General features: G+C 36.6%; 1 protein-coding gene across 2 annotated transcripts in view; it reads left to right on the top strand.

Annotated features, from left to right (window-relative positions):
• LOC150102021 (protein spinster homolog 1-like) overlaps nt 1-15,615 on the top strand; it is a 303,327-nt gene that overhangs the window by 26,255 nt on the left and 261,457 nt on the right. For both annotated transcript variants that reach the window (XM_090400213.1, XM_090400212.1), the window contains exon 2: nt 12,895-13,097. In XM_090400213.1, the coding sequence (XP_090256339.1) occupies nt 12,895-13,097 (203 nt within the window). The remainder of the gene's footprint in view (nt 1-12,894; nt 13,098-15,615) is intronic.

Below are 15,615 nucleotides of genomic sequence, written 5' to 3' on the forward strand. Positions count from 1 at the left end.
ATTATGTTATTTATATATGAAATTCTTGGTCTGCCTCATGGCCTCTTTCCTTCTACAGGCCCCTCCATTATTTCTGTAATCAGGCCCCCATGCCTCAAATGGTGTCCAATTAGGCTTTTTCTTCTCTTATTGATGTGTTTCATTAATGACTGCTCTTCATGAACTATATTCAGAACTTCTTCATTACTTTTCTTTTCTGTCCAACTAATTTTCATCATCTTTCTCCAGCACCAAATTTCAAATTCCTCCAACTTTTTCATGTCTTGTTTTGTTAGAGTCCAGGCCTCACAACCATATAATGCAATTCTCCATATGTATGTTTTCACTAGCCTTTTTTTGAGCTGGATGCTAAGTCCTTGACTGGTAAAAATGTTTCTTCTGTTATAGAATGCTTTTTTGGCAAGGATTATTCGTGCTTTAATATCCGATTGGTTTCTTCCATCTTTTGTGATAAGACTTCCAAGATATTTAAAAGAGGATACCTTTTGTAGTAGGTTATTATTTATTTCCAGGTTTATTTTCATTGGATTTCCTTTACTTGTAATTAATAATTTTGTTTTCTTATAATTAATTTTTAGGCTGTACTGTGTGAAAATTTCTTCCATCTTTGTTAGGATGGCTTTCAGTTTGTTTTTGTTATCAGCTAAAACTGCTATATCATCTGCAAACCGTAGCCAGTTAATATCAATTCCATTTATCTTAATTCGGTTTCTGTTAGTTCTTTCAGTTTATTTATTGCATCTTCAATGTACAGATTAAACGATATGGGTGAAAGAGAGCACCCGTGTCTTACACCTCTATGTATTTTTGCTATTGCAAAAATATGTAGAAGTGCAAGACTGTTTTTGTTGTATTGCTGGCTGCTTCTATTAGGGCTTCTTGATGCTTGTTTACCACATGCACCAAATATTATTATTACGGGCAACTCCAAGGAGTGAACAGACACATTGAGGAAGGCCCTAACATCATGTCAAGAACAACTATTCGACATTCACACAGTATCTATCATACTTTACCTTGAACTCATTCACGGTCATGGCACCCACAACAGACTCTGCAGCTTATTCCACTCATTCACCACTCTCCAAGTTAAAAACCTAGCTCTAACACCCTTGCTAACCACACTCTTGCCCAGCTTCCATGCATGGCCCCTAGTCCTCCCACCACCAGTCCTATTCTCAAAAATATCTTCTGAATTAATCTTATAGAAACCTTTAGTTATTTGAATGTCTCAATCATATCATCCCTTCTCTGCCTATCAACCAATTTCTGCAACCCTCAAATCTTCAACCTGTTCTCATAAGGTTCATTCCATAGACCAGCTATCATCTTGATCACTCGTCTCTGGATCCTCTCCACCTCCTCCCCATCAATAAGAAACCCTGGCACCGATATCTGGCCACAGTAGTCTAGATGAGGTCTTATCAAGGCTTGATACAGAGGGAACAATAACCTGTTTGTCTCTGCTTGTTAAAGTATTTTTCAGCAACCAAGTGATTTGATGAGCTGATTTAGCCACTTTTGCGTTGTGCCCCCCCCCTAAACTTCAACTTCCTATCCACCAACACTCCCAAATCCCTGGCCTCGTCAACCTGCTGGAGTACAGTTACACCAATGTGATATACTGCTGCTAATCTTTTCACCCCAAAATGCATAACCTTACGCTTTGCCACATTAAATTGACATCCATTCTCCTTAGCCCAGTCCTCCAAATTATCCAAATCATCATGCAAAATTTTGACATCCTGTGCATCATCAACAAACAAATGAACACTTCCTCTCAGATCCTTTCCTATATCATTAATGAACAAATTGAAAAGTAGTGGTCCAAGAACAGAACCCTGCGGCACACCACTAGTCACAGGCCATCTTTTGGACTCTACTCCTGAATAAACCACTCTCTGATATCTCTCCATCAACCATCCTATCCATCTCACCAACCCTATATCCATCCCCATATGCTGCAGTTTACTAATTAGAATTCCATGTGGTATCCTGTCAAAGGCCTTGGCAAGTTTCAGTAGAATCAATGTAAACCCATTACCCTTATTCAGTTCAGCCGTCACTGTGTTATAAAATGTGAGGAAATTACTGAGGCATGATCTACCCTTCACAAAACCATGCTGTCCCCCATACAGTATCCCATTTTCATCTATCTAATCCTATATTTTTCTCTTGACTAATTTCTCCAAGACCTTGACAACGATTCCTGATATGCTGATCGGTCGATAATTTACAACAGCAGTCTTGGAACCTCCTTAATGCAGTGGAACTATTTTTCCCTCTTTCCCCCCCCTCAGGACTAATCCAGACCTGAGACTCAAATTAAATAAAATGGTCAAGGGCACTGATAATTCTTTAGCTGCTTCACGTACAACACGTATACCATCCAATCCAACAGATGTATTGACATTGAGGTTTTGTAATAGATTATTCACCTCCACTTCATTCACCACAATTCCCGTGTAAGCTATTGATTTATTCGTTCCTGCAATGTCACCACCTGGATGATATACTCTTGCTAAGTGCTCGCTCAGTAATTCAACTATATCAACTGATTCGGTTATCTCCCTACCATCGGCATTCTTTAAAATCATTCTGCCATATACATTTTTTCTTTTACTTGCCACATATCGATAACAATTGTTTGGGATTCTCTTTAGCCTGCATGGCTAATGTTCTTTCATAATCCACTTTTGCTTTCCTTACCACACTCGTTACCCTTCTGGACTGTGCTTTAAACCATTCAACTTTTTCCTTAAACCGGTCACCTTTCTCCTTAAATTCCCTCCATGGTTGTTTCTTTTTTTGCAGCTCAAGCTTAATGGTGTTATTCATCCATTTAACTCTTACTTGATTTATTATTCGGACTCTAGGTATACAGTCATCCATACCTCATGCAAATACTTCTTAACCACGTCCCATGAACTATCAACATCCAGCCCTTGCAGTCTTACATGCCATGGCACCGAACCAATCAAATTCCTAAGCTTGTCGTACTTACCAACCTGATAATTCGCATGTACCCTGTCTTAATTGTATATTCCACACCTTTAGCCACCTCCCAAGTCGAGACCTATGATCACTCTCACCAATTGGTGACAACGTGGTCATATTTGTTACAGCCAAATTCTCAGATGCAATTACTAGGTCATGAACTCTCTGACCCCTAGTATTTTCCATTACATGCTGTCGCAGATAGTTATCCCTTAATAACTGCATGAAATCCAATTCCTTCCTCCCATGTGTCCTCTCCTTCCAATCAATGTTACCATAGTTGAAATCTCCCATAATAATTGCCCTCCTTCCACTCATTGCTTCTATTTGTTTATGCATACTATCTCCACCATCTATTCCATACTGGTCTATACCAGCACCCAACTGTATATTTTGTTCTGCTAGTCTCAATCTCACACCATTTGAAGCTATTTGGTGTGAGAGTGAGACTAGCAGAACAAAATGTACAGTTGGGTGCTGCTATAGACTCTTTTCTCTATCCTGCAGTTCCACTTCTATTCTCCTTGGCTGTAGCTCATCAGCTATCATCACCAACACTCCCCCCTCCCAGTTTATTCTCCCTGTCACTCCTGAACTCACATTCACTCCCACTAGCTATATTATCTTCTGTCAGCCATGTTTCACTAATGCCAATAACCTGTGGCCTGGAAGTGCCAACCAAAGCCAAAAATTCTTCCATCTTTTTCCTAATACTTCTGGCATTAGTATACATGAATTTCAGAAGCCCATTTGTCCCATCCTTATTTTGATGCCTTATACTAACTATCCCATTCTGATTTGTTGAATGGGAATGGGATATCAGAATGGGATAGTTAGTATAAGTATCCCATTCTGATTTGTTGTCCTTCGTACTCGCTCAGCATATTACACACATTCTTACACTCAACTGTCTCCCTAAAGTCTCTGCATATCTACCCCCCCCCCCAATAATCCTAGTTTCCCTGATTCTGAACATCCACTTCATTCAACAACACCTTTTCAAGTCTCCGTACACCAAATCCATTCAAATGTAAACCATCCATCTTATATAAATCCTTTCGCCCATCAAACTCCACACATCCACAAATTCCCCACCAATACTCCTGCATAATCCGCCCATAAAGTCATTATCAATTTTGGCACTCTTTCTATACTCTTCACTTTCATACCGTGGCAACAGACTCACCATCCTAACTCTCTCACTCTTCTCTTTTGCTACCTCAAGCAATTCCTTCAAATCCTCTCTCATTGCCATTTTGTCTCCTTTCAAATCATTTGTTCCTGCTACCACTATAGATTCTTTTACACTCTGCTTTTGCATTCTAATTGACTTTGCTTACATCCTTAATTTGCACCAGGTTGGTACGATTTTGTTAAACTCTCATCTATCATCACACCTCTTACTAACTAATCTCTGTACAACACTCGCTCTTTCATTTTGTTTAAACTTACTATTACTCTTATTTTACTTATCATACTTTTGCCATTTATTAGTTGATATGCTCGGTAAACATTTTTGCCAACGCTCCAGCTACCGATTTGCCCAGTGTATCGCTCCACGTAACCTTGTGATCTCACTCAATGCATCTGTCTCATCATTTTTGTTATCTGTTAATTCATTCATTCGTTCTGTATGTTTACCTTCATTCTCACTTTCAATGCCACTCTCACAGTTATCTGGTACTACCTCGCATATCACTATTTTCTACATTCTCAATTTCTACATTATACTTGTTCTTGAATTCATTCATACTTCTTGCACACACAACATTCAATGGCAATCCATTCCAATCACAAAACAACTCTATGAGAAAAAAAAATCTAGATCTCATCACTTCTTAGCAGCATTTAGCTTCCTCTTGTCCTTTCACCACTCTTCACAAAATAAAAAAATTCTATCAACTGAAATCCTGTATGACCCTTTCAGAAGCTTGTAAGTCTTAATCATATCACCTCTCTTTCTGCTGTTTGCTAGTATCGGCAGTCTAGATTCTCAACCTGACTTCATAATCAGTATTCCACAATCCTGTTTTTAACTCTCTTTTGCACTTTCTTAATCATATCAGAATTGCTATGATTAAGAAAGGTCTGTTCTCCTGGTTTCTGTTCTTAATCAGAACAGAAACCAGGAGATCAGACTTGTGCACAACAGTCCAAGTGAGGTCTTATCAAGGTTTTTTAAAGAGGCAAGTTGAAATCCTCATCTTTACATGTCAAAGTTTGTTTCAGTATTGCAATTATCTTTTGAGTTGTATTTGCAATCTTTGCTATATGGACCCTGAACTTCAACTTCCTATCTGCTAACACTCCAAGATCCCTACCCTCATCAGTTTCTTTTAGCATAATCCCACCAATATATTACGACATACATTGGATATCTAGTCATGCCAAAGTGCATGACTGCATTTACTGACATAGAACTAATATCCATTTTCTCATGCTCGCAATTTCAGTCTATTCAAATCATTCTGCAAGTATTGCATATCAGCTGTGTGTTTCTGATTACCTACATATCTTTGCATCATCAGCAAATAGCTATATGTTGTCTGTCAAATCTTTCCCAATGTCATTAGTGTACAGATTGAATAATAGTGGCCAAAGACTGATCCTTGTGGTACACCACTAGTTACCTTAAATCTTGCAGACTCACATCCCCCGTATTCCACTTTTTGATATCTGCATCCTTTATCCATACTAATATTTTATAATCTGGTCCCATATTCTCTAATTTATGCAACAGTCTTCCATGCTGTATTCTATCAAAAGCATTAGTAAAATCTAAAAGTATCATGGTGTATCCATCCCCCTTGTCTAACTCAGTGGTTATAGTATGTGATTATATTATTATAGTATGTGAGCAAGTCGGTAAAACATGACCTTCCCTTATTAATTCCATGCTGTTCAGTGCAAAGTAAAGATTCACCGTCAGCCCATTTCTGAATGCGAGCCCTAATCAACCTTTCAAAAATCTCCACCACTCCTGAGATACCGATTGGTAGATAGTTGGTACATTGGTCATTGCACAGTCTTTGTGCAATGGGATTGCCATACATTCTTGTCACGCCAGTGGAATCTTCCCTGTTCTGAGGCTCAAATTATATAGCCTGGTCAAAGGAATAACTAATTCAGCTGAACACTCTTTTAGCATCCATGCTGATATTCCATCAGTCCGTATTGCTGAATTCAGTTTGTGCAAAAGCTCTAATACCTCCTCCTCATACACCTGAGTTTCTTCATCCAATGAAGAGGTGAACTCCGTGTTGCATAAACCAGGTTAATAGCTTTTAGCAAAACGGGAACTTAGTAGTTGAACAACCTCCTCTGCATCTGTCACCCTCACGCCATTGGCATTCATTAGAGTTATTCTTTCATCTTTCTTTTACTTGCAGCATAACAATAGAATTTTTGGGGGTTTTCTTTAGTTTGCACAAGCAGTTTGTTTTCATATTTAGACAGCTTTCCATACAATAGTTGTGATGGCCTGCTGCTTATAATTTTCATAACGGACATCATTCTTATGCATATGGTATTCCTTTCACACCATCCTTTTCTTATTATTCTCTTGTTTGATAATCCGTTACACATCCATTTGACTTCTACCCTATTTATTCTTTGAACTCTTGGGATATGTTCTCTTATTGATTCATTTAAGTATTTTTTAAATGCACTGTTGATATTCTTTCCATCGAGCAACCAATACCATTGTGCAGAACCCAGTATACTCCTCAGTTGGTCATAATTTCCTGCCTTATAGTTAAGCATGCAACCTTTTCTGAATGGAACATTCATAAACTTAGCCAATTCCCAAGTGAGTACTGCATGATCTCTGCCACTGTAATCAAATCTAATACTCTTTGACCTCTGGTTCCTTCTGTTGCATTCTGTTTGAGGAAGATGTTTCACAACAGCTCAAATTCAGTTTCATTTTTCTCATGAGATTTTACTGCTACCAATCAATATTTGGATAATTAAAGTCCACTATTATGATTACTCTTTTCGCACCCATTGCATTTATTTGCTGATGCATTTCTTCATCACTAGCAACTAATCCACCAGGTCTGTAGCAACAACCCCACTATATATGATCTTGTTAGTTTCTGCCTCACACCAGATGGCTTCAAACTTACTGTCACATGAAAAACTGTTACTAGCATTACAATCATAGGTCTCTACACTAACTGGATTCAAGTCATCCAATATAATTAGCAGCACATCCTCCTCTCCTATCCTGCCAAAAAATACTGTGCCCTTTACACCCGATACCAGTTAATATGCCTGATTCTGATAGTTCTCGCTACATTTATATACAATCTATAAATGAATGGTAATATAATACACCATTGAGTATTGACTGTAATGGATGTTTTGTTGTTGAGCCCAAGGAATTTTATACACTCTAGTTTGTTAAACATTAACAGCAGCTTAATTTTCCTTTAGAGTGAGCTAAAATTGTATAATCAGCTTTAGCTGTTTAATGAGGATCAGTTGAACAGCACTTGTACTTTCCTGTGTGCATATGCATGAAATAACCTGATGTCTATTGAGGTGATAGCAAGAGTGGTAGATCCATGGAATTTGTTTATCTTCCACAGATTTACTACTCTCCTTTATAATATAATCTTTATTATCACCAGACTTCCATGGAGTCGCACTCATCAAACTGTGCCTCTCAGTGTGCCTGCATTCACCATACTCTCAGGCAATACATTCCACTCACCAACCACTCTTCATTCAAATCATCTGCTCCTCACTTTTATCCTCCTTTCCTTATATTCACAAGGCTTTGCAAATTGCAATCCTTCGATCTGTTTTCATACCCCACACTCTGAAGACCATTTACCACCTTCATTAATCTTCTCTGAACCTTTACTGATACCAAAGCTGCCTCCTCCCCTCTTATCCATGGGTTCGCTATCCACTGTTTCAGTTATCTGCAGTTAACCCTGGTCCCAAAATATTAAATAGAAAATTCCAGAAATAAACAATTTATAATTACATTGGCAAAGTAGATATTAAAAGATCCAACATTATTTCAAAGCCGAATGTTTGTAGAAACTATGAAAGTTTTGTAAGTTGATCTGAGTGCTTACTAGAATACAGTCCTCAGCATCCCCAAGTTGCCTTAGCTTGCACTACTTGACCTTCAAGCTAAGGCAACTTGGAGATGTCGAGGATTGTATTCTAGTAAGCTCTCAGGTTAACTTACGAAACTTTCATAGTTTCTACAAACATTCGGCTTTGAAATGATGTTAGATCTAATATCCACTTTGCCTTTGTAATTTTATATCACTGAAATGAAGCTGTATGGCTCATTCTTTTAGTAATAGACAATTTATAAGGTTTAAATTGCGTGATGTTCTGAGTGGTTCTCGGTTATCAGATTGACTGTTGCAGTATCACAATGCTTGTGCTCAAGTAACTTTTATTTTACTTATAATGGGGCCCCCAAAGTGCAAAAATAGTGATGCTAGCAATTTGATATGCCAAAGAGAAGCTGTAAAGTGTTTCCTTTTAAGTGAAAAGGTAAGAGTGCTCCACCTCATGAAATAATAAATAATTAAAAAAACATATGCTGAAGTTGCTAAGATAAATTCACATTGAGAAATTTTATTACAGTACGTTGTTATAATTGTTCTATTTTATTTAGTTATTGTTGTTAATCTATTACTGTACATAATTTATAAATTAAACTTTATCATAGGTATGTATCCTCGCAGATGGGGTGGGGGGAACTACTATATATCCTCATTCCCATGAAAACTAGATGACCAAATCTGCACACAGTAATCCATTGGTTGGATCAATACCTTATACAAATTAACAGCCTCTTTATTTCTGCTTGTCAAGATTCTCCATATCATTGCTATAATCCAGTGTGATGACTTCACAACTTATACAGTGTTAACCCTGAACTTCAGGTCCTTATTGACCACCACTCCCAGATCTTGCCTCCTTCTACACCAAGAATATTCTTTGCAACCCATTTGTTGCTTTCCAAATTTCAGAATCTTACACTTTGTACCATTGAACTGTTATTTTTACTTTCCTGTTCACTTATACACTCTGTTCAAGTCCTGTAATGCCACATCTGCTTGACCTATTGTTCTCCCTAATTTTTCATCTGCAAATGGTTGGATATCTCCAGTTTGACCTGTCTCACTATCATTAATACCCAAATTGAACAACAGTGGGCTCCAAAACAGACTACTATGGCACATCACTGACTTTACTCTTTCAAGATACTGCATCCCATATACAACTTGCTGTCTTTCAGCCAATCCAACTCACTAGTCTGTTATCCAATCCCAACCATTTCAGTTTGATTACCAGCTTGTCATGTGGCATCTATTGGAAGCCTTTGCAAAAATCTAAGTATACATGGTACATGAATCTCTCTTGTCCATGCTATAGTATAGTATGTTATAGTATATAGTTAAATTTGCAAACATGACTTCTTTTTTAACAAATCCATGTTGACAGTTACAGAGAATACTGCTCTTATCAGTAATCATAAGTCTCACTAATCTCTCCAGTAACCTTTAACCACAACTCCAGATATACAGCTTGACCTATGACTTCTAGTCACAGCCTTATTGCCACCTTTGAGTAGTAGAACAAGTCTACATTCTTTCTACTCCCTCGGGACCTGTTCTAAGACTTATTGAGTGGGTATGTCAAGGCTATCGTCAGCTTCCTGGAACATTCCCTTAGACACATGTCATCAACTCCTACTACCTTATTAACATCAAGCTTACTTAATTCCTCGTATACCTCTTGCTCACTCACAAGTAAGCCATATGCTCTACACTTGAGCTTCTACTTACTTCATAATTTACACAGCTCTCAAGTGAAATGAATCTTCCTTCCTATACAGCACTTCCTTTAAGAAAGAAGAATCATCTTTATCATCTGTTTTAATTACCTTGGTTTTCATAATAATCAAATGTACTTGACTTCTAGCTTCATTGCTTCATCAATTGTAGCAGTAAAATAGCTCATTTATTGTATATTATTTGCTAATGAGGTCAAATCATCACTAAAATCCAAATCAGATGAGGCATTATCCAGTCTTAAGACATTAAGTTCCAGACCACCATTGTATAGCGAATCACTGCTTTTTTTTTTCTTTTTTTCCCACTTGTAAATGCATGTCATGGTTTAAAAATATTTTAAGCAGTCATATATGTGCATAAGTGATGACATAAATAAAGCATTTATGTTAGGTATGCAAACAAATAATTTAGATAATTTTCACAAAGAAAAAGTTATTTTGAATAGCTTGGCTTAGAAACATGCCGACCAGTTTAGTCATAAATCTACACCATTAAAAGTTTCTTCATTTCAGCATTAAGATCATGTTAATGGATAACTGTAATATTAACTAGTGCAGCACATTTGTTTTACTTGTAACTTTATTTTTAATAATAGTTACAGCAATAGTGCAAGGTAATTTAGCCTGCATCCCATCTCAGTGTTAGATACACCATCGTCATTATATTTATTAATTTTCATTTTAGTAGGTAATGTAATAGGTTTATGCATCTTATTTTCACCAGAAGCAACAGTGCACCCTCATTTTTAATTTTATCTGTCGGTGTGAACAACAGTAAAATAAAATATTCTTTTTGATAAGCTAAAGGTTGTAGGTCTGTTTAGAGTACTTCATAGGGAAGCTGTTCTACAGAACAGACAGATGATATGAAATGAGTAGAGTTAGGTTAGTCATCAGTTGAACTGTAAATGGAACTTTCTGTAGAGAAAGTATAACACAGAACTAGATTGTGAGACAACAGCTGGATTGAGTCTGGGAGAAAGAGGAGGGGAGGTGATTGTTGATTAGTCATTCAGCTTTTGGATGTCATCAGGAAGTTTGAGCTTGGTGTATTCAGTACCATTGACAGGGTGTAGCATAGAGGCAGACTGCCTCACAGCACGGCTTAATAAGGGTGCTCGTTCAGCCATATTGCAGTAGGTGCTGTCGCTACGCTAACAATTCCTGTTAGCGTAGCAAGTGCGGAAAGAAGTTTTTCCTAGCTTAAACTGATTAAAAATTATTTGCAAATAGCAATGACCCAAGAAAGATTGGTTGGTCTAGCAACTATATCGATAGAGGCAGACATAGCTTATAATTTAAATTTAGAAGAGCTTCTAAACACTTTTATTGTGTGATATCCCCATAGAGCAAACATTTAATTAATATTATTATGTAATCGGTTTGCATTAATGTTTCTCTTGTAATAAAAACAAAATAGCATTTGGAGATTTTCTTATATTTTTGTCTGATAATCCATCGGTGGCAATATTTAATTGTTTGCCTCAGGGTGTGATCTAATCTGGCGATGTCCCTGGGTGTACTACCCCAAATGTGAGATCAATATTCTAAGTTTGCATGAATTTGGGATTTGTACAGAACTAGTAGGTAGACTGGAAAAAAGTAATTTTTTGATCACAAAAGATACCGATATTTTTGGAGATTGGGAAAGCTGTAGCCTGTGTCAGGAAAGACTGGGGGGTAAATGTCATTTTGGAAGAAAGGAATCTATCATCAAAGTTAAGTATAGAATATCGAGATCTATTTTTTGTGGAGGAGCTCAACTGTTTTGGTAATATCGAAGGTGACTGAGTTGTCATAACTCCAGTGGAGAATGGTATGATAGTGCAGGGCAGGGGATGGCAGCTTAGGGCCCACAGATCACTGAGTGCCCACGAAAACATTTGGGTTGACCTGCCCAAAGTTTATATTTGAAAACAATCTAAAATTTAAAAAATAAAATAAAAAAAACATAAGTTAATTCCTTTTTGTCTTTATTTATATATAATAGTTTTTTTATATAATTGTTTACACATATTTATCATTATTTATATTATGTTTGCATTATTTCTATACTTTTGTGATGATTTATATATAAATCAGGAAAGGAGTGTTTGCAATATTGAAATAATATTTAAAAGAATATAGGTATTATTTCTGGGGAAATTCATGTTACTCCTCTTAAAAACTATTATTTTTACGGCTATTTTGCCTGCTTTTGTTTAGGAGTGCCCCTGTTTTAATATCATTAGCTTTTTTACTCAAGAATTCTTAGGGCATTGCAGATGTATTTTAGAGACAAATATATATATGTAGCATAATAGAAGAAAATTTGCACATACCTTTTCTTGGATGTTGTTTCCTTTCTTCTTTCTACAGTGTGCATACTTCTGCTGTTATGGTGGTGAAAGGGGAGGGGGGGGAGCTTGGGCAATGTAGGAGAATTAATTTGAAAAAACTCAGGTTTTTTGTATAATATATACATATATTATTTTTAACGGTGGGCAGAGCACTTTTTTTGGTAAGGTGGAAAAAAGATGAAAAAGGGGGGTTGAAAATAACAACTGTTTTTTAGAGGAAGGGAATGATTTATGGGAAAAAGCCTCGACCCCCTTTTAGCCCAGAAAATGCATCCCTAAAACGGCATCTTAGTATATATCTTAAAAATATTACCTAATTACTAAATATACTTTGAATATTTAAAAAATATCAAATGTGTTCTGTTTTATGTTTAAAACTTTGATTTCTTAATTTTGTATCTTATACATGGAAAAATGTGGTGATTTAAAAAAGTCAAGCAGTTGGGACACTCTGTTAGACATGTACCTTTTACCTATATTCTTGCTTTCTGTACTTACAAATGGAAACAGAAGATCAAGAAAGCAGTCTTGCAAATGTATAATGAAAGGTTCTTCTTTGAAAATGAGATTTGTACACAAACAAATCTTTTACCATTTGGTGCATGATAGAGCAATTTGGCTCACCTTGAGCTTCTGTTATATCCATATTCTGTAGATACTTTTGCTATTTATAAATCTGTATGCTATCAGTAAATGTTTCATCAGAATTTATATTATTTGTCATAGGTGTTCTCACAAGTATACAGAATTTCTACTCGATTAACAACACCGAAGCTGGTCTTTTACAAACATCCTTTATAGTAAGCTATATGATTATGGCACCAATATTTGGATATCTAGGTGACAGGTACTGTAGAAAGTACATCATGGCATTTGGTGTATTTTTCTGGACAATAACCACTCTACTAGGATCATTTATTTCTAGGAAGGTAACTTTTTTGCTCTCTTGTCTTTTTTAATGTATAGATTTTTTATTTTTTTTACATAATTCTGCAAATTATTATCATTGTCATCTGAGACCTCCAGGGAGTCAAGGACTCATCAAGGGAGGCTATAAATCACCCCAACCAGCTGTCATACCCTCCCTTAAATTCATTCACATTAGATGCACTCACTGCTCTGGGAGAAAAACCTAGCTCTTCATCATCATCATCAAATTCCTACCATGTACCCTCAAGGGGTGTACAGGATATGATAGTACTACATGAAAAAAATTACATCATTATTAATTTCCTATCTGCAATTTTCCTCCAAATCAGTCTGTTACTTGTCAAGACTCCAACATTATCAGATCTTATATTTCTATCGTCTAAAGCATTTTGTACCATATCAATCCACCTATATCTTGGTCTTCCTCTGGGTCGTTTTGCTGCCATCCTGGCAGAGAACACTTGTTTTGCTAATCTTTCCTCGCCCATTCTGTTTAAGTGACCATACCACCTAAGATTAGCTCTGCTAACGCATTCCTGGATGCTGACAATGTCAAGTTCTTTCCTAATATCCTCGTTTTTAATATGATATTACCATTGATGCCATCTGTTCATGCCTCTAATCTTTCTCAGGACTCTCATATCTGTGGTCTCTAGTCTTTGGTCAAGTGTTTTACTTCTGACCCAGCTCTCAGATCCATAAGTTAAAACTGGTTTGAACACTGTCTTGTACACAGCTAATTTAGTGTTCCGACTGATTTCTCTCTTATTCCATATGAATTTATTCAATTGACTTTCCACCATACCAGCTTTGCTGATTCTGTTGTCTATTTCTATATTGAATTTACCATCTTCAGTAAAAATCGTGCCTAAATAGCTGAAATCTTTTACTTGTTCCACAGGTTCTCCATTCACAACACAGTTGACATTTTCAATGATTCTGCCTATTTTCATTGTCTTTGTCTTTTTATTGCTGACCTTCATACCATATCTATTACAACAGCTATTCAATTTAGTCAGAGAATCTTGCAGACTTGTAGCAGATTTATTTAGAAGTATAACATCATCCGCATAAAGCAAAGAGCTGACATTAACATCTCCAATTTTGATATCATGTTTAATACCACTTTCCTTCATAATGTGATCCATATAGATAATGAATAACAGAGGGGATAATGTACATCCTTGTCTCACACCAGATTTAACATTAAACCATCTTCCTGTACTTCAATTCTAACTGCTGACTTACAACTCAAATAAAGACTAAGTATTGCTTTATATAATGCCCCATTGACACCATATAACTGAAGCGTATTGAATAACTTCTCTCTTGGCACCTTGTCATATGCCTTTTCCAGATCGACAAAACTTAAATACAGATCTTTGTTATATTCCCATGCTTTCTCGACTATTTGTCGTAAAGTGAAGATCTGATCCTGACAGCCTCTATTTGGACTGAATCCAGCTTGTTCTTCACCAAGATTTTCTTCCACAATTCTTCTCAACCGTTTCTCAAGTATACTTGCATAGATCTTGCTAGGAATACTCTAGTAGGGAAATACCTCTGTAATTCTCACATGCAGTTTTATTTCCCTTTTTATATATTGGTACTATGAGAGCTCTACTCCAATCATCGGGAATTTGTCCCTCTGTCCAGGCTTTCTGAACTATGCAGTGCAGCCACTGTAAGACTCTTATACCACCATACTTCAGCATTTCTGGTCGAATGTCATCTACTCCTGCTGCATTTCCACATTTCAAGCCTTTGATGGCTTTTTCTACTTCTAGTATGGATATGTATTCCTGATTGCATGCCTGGTCAGTGTTTTTTACCACTGTGCTGTCATTACTGCTTGTTTCATTTAACAGTTTTTCAAAGTAATTACTCCATACTTCAAGGATATCTTTTTCTCCTGTTTTCATGTCACCTTTATCATCTCTAATTCCTTTTACAGCACTCTTTCCTCCATTCTTAAGCTTCTTCAACAACCTCCAGAATATTTTGCCACCTTCTTGATATTTATTTTCTATATTCTTGCCAAAGTCCTCTCATGACTTTTGTTTAGCTAGTTTTACAGTGTTTAACATTCTTGCATTTGTCTCTATATTCTCTAAGAGCACAAGCTGACTTATTTGACAGGAACTTTTGGTATGCTTTCTTCTTTTCCTTCACTGCCTCTTTAACTTCTTGTGTCCACCAGGGAGTTCTGATTTTTTTATCCTTACAGATAACCTCACCACATGCCTCTCTGGCAGAATCAATCAATGTTTTCTTCAGAGTTTGCCACTGAATCTCCAAGGTTTGATTCCTGTTCTCAAACTCTTTCATTTTTTCTTCAATAATCTTTGTGTATTTTAGCCTACAGTTCACATCTGAGAGCTGCTCAACTTTTATTCGCTTTTAAACTTTCTTACATGTTATTCTTTTCGATATGAAATTCAATTTTATCCTGCTCAAGACTAAGTAGTGATCACTTCCAATTTCAAATCCTCTGTACACTCTGGTGTCCTGCACCAG

The sequence above is a fragment of the Typopeltis vanoorti genome, chromosome 11, assembly GCF_054136105.1.
Source record: "Typopeltis vanoorti isolate ZY-2024b chromosome 11, IOZ_Tvanoo_1.0, whole genome shotgun sequence".
NCBI classification, from domain to species: domain Eukaryota; kingdom Metazoa; phylum Arthropoda; class Arachnida; order Uropygi; family Thelyphonidae; genus Typopeltis; species Typopeltis vanoorti.